The 7,788-nt window shown below is 40.9% G+C and overlaps 1 protein-coding gene across 2 annotated transcripts in view; it reads left to right on the top strand.

The window, feature by feature from the left end:
- Positions 1 to 3,002: 3,002 nt before the first annotated feature.
- The window catches only part of PTPDC1 (protein tyrosine phosphatase domain containing 1), a 37,119-nt gene continuing 32,333 nt past the window's right edge, over positions 3,003 to 7,788 (top strand). Inside the window, exons 1-2 of one of the 2 annotated variants that reach the window (XM_012726381.1) lie at positions 3,003 to 3,208; positions 6,715 to 6,801. In XM_012726381.1, the coding sequence (XP_012581835.1) occupies positions 6,795 to 6,801 (7 nt within the window). In that variant the 5' untranslated portion in view covers positions 3,003 to 3,208; positions 6,715 to 6,794. The remainder of the gene's footprint in view (positions 3,209 to 6,714; positions 6,802 to 7,788) is intronic. The other variant, XM_012726380.1, reaches the window with a different exon arrangement.

Here is a 7,788-nt window from a genome sequence, read left to right as displayed (position 1 = left end):
TTAAGTCCCAGCACTATGAAGCTCTCTTCAGGCACTGCAGCACCCTGGCCAGGGATTTAACCCACATAGTGTGGCAGACCTCTCCTATCTCACCCACTGCTTCCCTCAGCAGTGTTCTTCAGTCATAATACCTGTTCTGCTCCCCACTCTGTCTGTAGTGAATCCTCTCACCCACCACAACTCTGGCCTGTACCTTAGTTCTTGTATGCATAAATAAATAAATCTTAAAAAAAAAAAAAGTAAAAATCCTACAGCTCATTCTTTACAAGTCCAGATGACTTCTTCATCAACACTGTTTTTTGCTAGAGCACAGTTAAGCAGAACCTAGAAATTCTCTAAATTGCTAAATTATTTATGAGGTTCAAGAAAAGATGCTTTTAGAGTGAAAGAACTTAGAAAGTTTACCATCCACTCTACTCTAAGAAACAATTACTTGGGGATAAATCAGTGCCAAAGCAAATCTCTAAGGAACAATGGCTTCAACTCAGGAGTGCAATTAAAAGAAATCCCAGGTTGACAGCTATGTAGTAGGCCAAGATGTTGCTTTCATCTACTTAGAAAGGTTCCAAAGGGCTCTGGAAAAAAAAAAAAAAAGCTTTAAAAAGCAAGTTGATGGAATGATTAAAGAGTTGAAAGAACTGAGAGATACAATGAAGATTTATATTTCTCCTGTCAGCAAGAATACAATGATCAAAAACCAGAGGGAGAGTCTGTATAAGAAATGTATGGTCTAGGGACCTCCCTGGTGCACAAGGGGTTAAGTCTCTGAAGGATGAAGCTGTCACCTCACTGCAGCACGTATTTGACCCCTGCCTGGGAGCTGACCCACATGGCACAGTAGACCTCTCCTGTCTTGCCCGCTGCTCCCCTCAGCAGTGTACTTCGTAGATCTGCCTGGTTTGTTCCTCAACTTCTCTGGTGAATCCTCTCACTGCCCCTGCACCTCTGGTCGGTACCCCACTTTTGTATGCATAAATAAATAAATCTTTTAAAAAAAGAAAGAAAGAAAGAGGGCTTTCCCTGGTGGCAAAGCAGGTTAAAGCACCGTATTATGAAGTTCACTGAAGCCACTGCAGCAGGAGTTCAATTCCCAGCCAGGGAGCTCACCTGCATGGTGGGGCAGACCTTTCCTGACCTGCCCGCTGCTCCCCTCAGCAGTATATTTCAGTTAATCCACCTGTTCTGCTCCCCACTCTGTCTCTGGTGATTACTCTCACCTACCGAACCTCTGGCCTGTACCCCAGTTCTGTAATCTGTAAGCATAAATAAATAAATCTTAAAAAAAAAAAAAGAAAAGAAAAGAAAAAAGTGTATGGTCCAAATTTGTAGCAAAATTAAGTACACCCTTTTTAAGCAAAGGTGAAATGAATCACTGGGCACTGATACTTAATTCGAGCAGCAGAGGTTTGGTGATGTAAGGTTAGACTGGCTTTACTTTGTTTTAAACATACTACTTCGTTAAATTTGTTTTTAAAAGTACTTGCATACACGTTTGTGTATTAAGTATTGAGCCGGTTTCCTTATCTTTTGTATCAAGAATTCAGGAGTATGACAAAAACGAGGGTTGTAAGTGTAGTTCTACTTTTTAACTTTCAACTGTGTTACACATAATTTTAAGCTATTTTCCTTCTTTGTTGATTATGTCCGATGTTAGACTTCTGAAAACACTAATGAGAGGTAAGTCACATATGCTACCAAGGCCTAGTCTTGGTCTGACTTTTGACGTTGACATCAATTTGGGAGACTTCAGCTCTTGGCATTAGGACGTGACTATAAGAGTGGAGGTAGAAGAGGCATCCAGGGGGAGAAGGCGTTGCTGCTCTGGAGTCTGGGGAACATGATCACCAGGTTTAGATACACGGAAAAAAGGGCTTATTGTTCTCTGTGATGTCAGAGAACAGAAACTACAGAGTGGCCCTATTATGAAGGGCTTTCTAGCCACCAGGGCCGTGTAATGAAGTCACTGTCACTGTTCTCACAGCGACATTGTGGAGAGAGTGCTCGTGTGGGTCCGGATCTGCTGGAGGACTTTTGAGGCTCCTCACAACTTTGTGTTCTGTGAGGCTAGTTAGAAAGAAGGTCATAGTCACATCTGCACTCTTGGACACCCAAAGGTTACAGTTTTTTCAATCAACATGAGTTCGATCCCCACGTTGAGTGTGCTTCATGTGTTGGAGATATGGAGATAAGACATGATTAGACCCCAGAAACCTTCCGGTATGCTTATTTCAGCAGGTGCTCCAGGAGTGTGTCACACACCAGACGCCCCTTCTCTGGAGACGCATCATGGCTCCTTCTCTGGGGGCTCCTGTGGCATGCAGGCTTGCTGCTGGAGCCACCACACTTCACTGCATGAGAACTGAAAAGCTCAACATAGAGTCAGCAGTGACACAAGGAAGTAGCCACAGCCAGCTTGTCACCACACCCTCTGTCACCTCATGCTGGATCTCCTGGGGTGGACTCATAACTCTTATCTACAAAACAACCAGGGCACTCAACTCCCATGCTTCTAAAATAGCAATCATTTTCTTACCAAGATCCCTTATGAAAATAACCCAAGTTGGGGCCCTCCCTGGTGAAGCCTCTGCACCTCTGGCCTGTACCCCAGTTCTGTATGCATAAATAAATAAATAAATATATGTCCTACAAACCTAATCTTAATGAATATCCTTGGACGTTAAGCTTCTGCTAAAGAGTTTCCTGAACAACTGATCCTATTAGTCCTTTGACTTCTTGTGCTTATGTAACATTCATTTGAAATGCTAGCATATTATAAAATGTTGCATTAATTAGTTTAGTACCAGATTTATGATACTGTTACAGGACATTCTGTCTACTTACATTTTGTATCACCTTATGATTTTAATTTCTTGTATTTCCCTTCAAGGGGCACCGTTTTATTAAGTGGAACTTTAAATTTAAAACTTTGTTTCTTTTTTGTTTACATATATAATTTTTTGCATTAGTTCATTCTTTTTTTTTTTTTTTTTTAACCAGGAGACACTGCTTCACTGGGGCTGAAAGCTGGAGAATGAGAGGAACACCTGAGCTAGCATTCTGAGCTCAGGAGTAGAATTAGGTTCCAAAATGGCAATCAGAGCTCGCCTACCGAATGGACTGCACTTCCCAGCATCCTCGCGATCAATAAAAGGTCTGCTGGGAAATGTGTTTTCCACTAACTCACCAATGTGCCATCATTATGGAAAAGGTACAGGCTGTTGTTGTTGTTTTCTTCTTTTTCCATCATTGCATTTCCACACCACCTCTGCAACCACAAGTAATACAAAAGAAAGTTAAAACAATCACAGTTTACAGGTCTCAGATGTGTCATCAGTATTTAGCTCAAAGGTCTCACCATCTCCAAAAGAGTTATCTTGCTAAATCTCTCTTAGTTTAGAAGTTCACCAGGTAAGAATTCTCTCCAACCTGTGACAAGATGACCTCTGCTAACCCCTGACAGTTCTTTTCCCATTTTCCCTGGATAATTAGAGCCAAACTAGAGTGAGAAGCAGGGGGTGGAGAACTTGAAGTCCTGTAGGAGGAGGCCTGGGGGTGACCAGACTGGAGAGATGTAGGGAAGGGCCACCATCCTGTATCCAGTCAGTGTCAGTGCTGGAAGAAGCAGAGGAGGGATGGTGCTGGGCTTGCGTTGGTCACATTCTCTAATGGACATACTTCTTTTTTTCATATCTCCTTGTCCATTATCATTCTTGGTTCTACCATAGCTAACTAGTAGCCAAGGGATCCTCAGGAAGCATGCCAGGGCAGGTAGTGGGTATAGGGGAAATAGAGACCATAGGGTTGGCATCCTGGGTACCCTAGCTGAGGAGACCTACCTGTGAGGACAGTTGGATCACCCTGGGGAGCCTCTGGTAGGGAGGGCAAGAGTCCTGGAGAAAAGACAGGATTGAAACCTCCAGGGTGCCATGGATATGGCTCGGGTCACCCGGCATTGGGATTCACATGGCCAGATGTTCCCTGAAACCTCTATTCCCCCTCTAGGGCTCGACTTCTCTGCCTCTGGTTTTGAGTCCTGGTCGCTGGCTTGTGCGAGTGGTTTTATTTAATGAGCGAGTTCTTCTGGCGTTTGATGCCTACAACGTTTGTCAAGTAAACTTTTCTTTTACAAAAGCTCATCTCTTCCCACAAAGCCCTTGTGTCCTCAACTCTGACTGTGGAGGGGACTAGTATTAAGGTCCCACGGGAGCCCCAGTTTGCTCTAAGAGCTGAGATGGGATTCTCTTTTGCAGTGGGTGTGTAAGCAGAACATCCACTGGGCATGTAGGATTCCAGCAGCAAACAGGAGATTTCATCAAATGACTTTTAAGTCCTTTCCTTAGATTCTGTTTGTCTCAAAAGAGGGTGTCCCATGAATCTGGTTGCTCCTTGAGCCATGGGCCTTGAACTGTGGGGGCCCATTTATATGTATAAATGCATATATGCAAATGATGTAAACTGAAGATCTCCTGATATTATGCAATAAAGTAAATGGATTTTCTCTCTTTTGTTTTTTTTATCCAAAACTCAGAGGTAGCTGAGTCACCTGTATTTTGTAACTATTTTGTGGGTTTTTAAAATTTTGTGTCCTACAGTGATCCCTTTTATCCTCTTGTCCCTTTCCCTTCCTGCCCCCTCGTAATCTCAGAGTCCTCAAAACGTTTATTGATGTGCACAGGTTTTCGAAAGTGTTGCACTGTTGAACTGTCTTGCATGTAAATTCCAGTATATTTGTTTTTGTTGTTCTGACTTACTTGTCTGCACATACTTCAGATTCACTCCATTTGGTTGAAAATGACTACGTATCATCCTTTCTTGTGTCTAGTACTCCCTGGTGTGGGTATACCACACCGTCTCCACTGAACCTTCTGTCTGTAGCCATTGAGGCTGCTACTACCTCCTCCCTGTTGTGAATAATGCTGTTGCAAATATTGTGGACCCTATGAGTGTTTGTGTTGATGGCTTCATAGTCTTTGGATATGTGCTTTTTGAGTGCACAGAGTTTGATTTTAGAAATAAAATTGTCGTCAATTTGCAATTCTCAGAGTAACAATGAAATTGTGAAGTGGCTTTTTTTCCTCACGGAGATAAATGAATGTTCCCATATTAGGGCTGAATTTAATTTCATCTATTAATTGCTATAAGAAATTTCAGCAGGTTTTTAGAGCCTTTAAAAAAATGTCTAACTATTTGGTAAGCTAATATAGTTGACCTCCAGCCATTAATATGCAGAGAATAAACATGGTTTTACAAAATTAAAAATTAAAAAGAATTTTTATTCTCATTTAGAAAAAGTGTTAGTTTTATATTTGACTTTCTATTATAGCAGCAAATTCCATAAACTTTTCTGACTTATATGCTTGTGTTTTATAAAAATAACTTTACAATTTATAAGATTCTCAAATGATTTTTCTTTAGTTTGTCATCATTGTTTAAAGTACAGATAGTCTGTGACTACTTGATTGGATTACGTATTGGAAGTGCAAACATGGTGAGATTATCTTTATTAATAATAGTGGAATTTCTTTTGCTTATAACTAACTTGTAATAGCTGAAAATTTGACCTTGAAACCTAAAGATGGGATTATCACCTTTGCTACTTAGTGTACATGTAACCCCACTGAAATGATTTCTTCACCTTGGAATTAAAGAATAACTACTTCATAGAGTTCTTATTAGAAATATAATTCTATGCTTGTGTCCAGCACATTAAGAAAGGTAGTGATTTTTGACATATAAAGAGATTTATCTTACTGTTCTTCAGAAGCCATAGCAATCGAACAGTTGCTAAGTCATATAACTGAGCATGAGCTAGGCAGACTTTTTAGCTATAAAGTCATATATTTAGCAATTGTAAATTGATTGAATTACTAAAGAATGAGTTCTGTTGAATGGTCTCATATACCATCGTGTCCACAATAGATTTTACTCCTTGACCCCAGTTCAAGTGCAGATTCCCGAGTCTTGTATTTACCTTCATGTTGAACAATTCTGCTTGTCCAAACCTGTCTTTTGACATTATGCATATATATTAGCATTATTTGTGTCCACACTAATAAGGGAGACTAGGCCTTTGTTTCTCTCTTCTTACTCTCTGTCCATCAGAATATCATGTGAACCACTGTTCAACTTTAGACTTTCTAGTAGCCACATTAAAAATAAAAATCAAAGAAAAATAATGATTTATTTAACCCAACATTCTTAGAAACAATGTAAAAAAATTAAAGATTTTTTGCATCCTTTTTCTTGTACTAATCTTCAAAATTTTGTAGTTATACCTTTAGCACTTCTTAAATCTCTTCTAACCACATTTCTGGTGCTTAATAACCACTTAGCTAAATGACTAACAAGGCCTGGTACATTACAGGCAGTTAATAAATGAGTACCCAGGCCCTCCCTGGTAACACAAAGGATTAGGATGCAGCACTGCAAGCTGGCAGCAGCCACTTCAGTGTGAATTCTACCCCTGCCCCAGAGGTGACCCACATGGCGCGGCAGACCTCTCCTGTCTCACCCGCTGTTCCCCTCAGCAGTCTTCATCAGTGTGCCTGTTCTGCTCCCCCCTCTGTCTCTGGTGAATCCTCTCACTGCCCCCACACCTCTTGCTTGTACCCTGGTTTTGTATGCATAAATAAATAAATCTTAAAAAAATAATAAATGGTACCCCATGGGCATATTTAAAATTTTTTTTTTTTTTTTTTTTTTTTTTTGCAACAGACTACCATAGCTGCCGGAGTCTTTCCGCAAAATGAACAATCATATTCCACTTTGTGATTAACAGTGGGCATACTGCAAACATGAAAGGTAATGTTTATTTAATATACTTTTGTCCCTTTGCACAAACCAGATTCAATAAAACTGTGCAAACTAGAATTTAATAAAACTAGAAGAGTAGACATGAAAGAAAAGGCTCTGTTCTTCATATTGAAATCCCCAGTTGTAGAACTTACTGTGACCTTTTGTTTTTCTGTTTGCTTGTGTTGGCCTGTTAAAATTTCTTCTCAAAATCCTGAATAATGACTTTGTCATTATTTAAGAAAGAATGTTGACTGCAGTGTCAGTCTGCTGCATGGTCCTCTTAGGCTGAAATTACCTGTTTGTCCCTTTGGTCCCTTTGCCTATTTGTGATGACCTTTACTTTCTTCTCTGACTGGCAGGGGCACCTATGTGCACATTCAGAAGCAGCTAGTCCTAGTCCTCCCCGTCTTTTTCCTCCCTTCTGTTACTCTCCCAGTTTTGCTATCTCACATGGTAGCCTGGAAAGGAAGGACGCTGTGTCTAGATTTTCGCTGCCACACTTGCCGTAACTCATTTTACTGTGACAGATCCTGAGCTGGGACCTCGCCCTGACTTCCTGTCACTGTAGACACCACTGCCCTTGCTGGTGCTACCAGCAGTTAGCCAGGAGAGATGCTGAATCTTTCTTAGCTGTGCCCTTTGCTTGACTTTCTTACGGCCCATTCTGAGTTTTGCCCAAGTTCACTTTCATGTCCCTGTATCTGAACCTTTGAGACATTTCTCCCCAAGGATGGATTAAATATAAGGAAAGGTAACGGAGCAAGGATTAAATGGAGTTCAGTATGTGCTGGAAAGTTGGGTCTCAAGTGTTGTGCTGTTGTTGACCGCTAACCCCTCCACCAGAGGGCGCTCTCGTTCATCAAGAAAGCCTTTGTATATTCCAGGTCCGTGTGTAACTCTTCTGTGTTGGGTCTGACTAAAATTACTGATGACTGCATTTGTGGACAGCTTTAACATGCCAGCCTTAGTGTAGATTTCTTGTTTTAGAAACAA

Source organism: Condylura cristata, unplaced genomic scaffold, assembly GCF_000260355.1.
Source record: "Condylura cristata isolate star-nosed mole 26May11 unplaced genomic scaffold, ConCri1.0 scaffold00017, whole genome shotgun sequence".
NCBI classification, from domain to species: domain Eukaryota; kingdom Metazoa; phylum Chordata; class Mammalia; order Eulipotyphla; family Talpidae; genus Condylura; species Condylura cristata.
The sequence above is the reverse complement of the archived record's forward strand: the minus strand, read 5'-3'. Positions and strand labels throughout refer to the sequence as shown.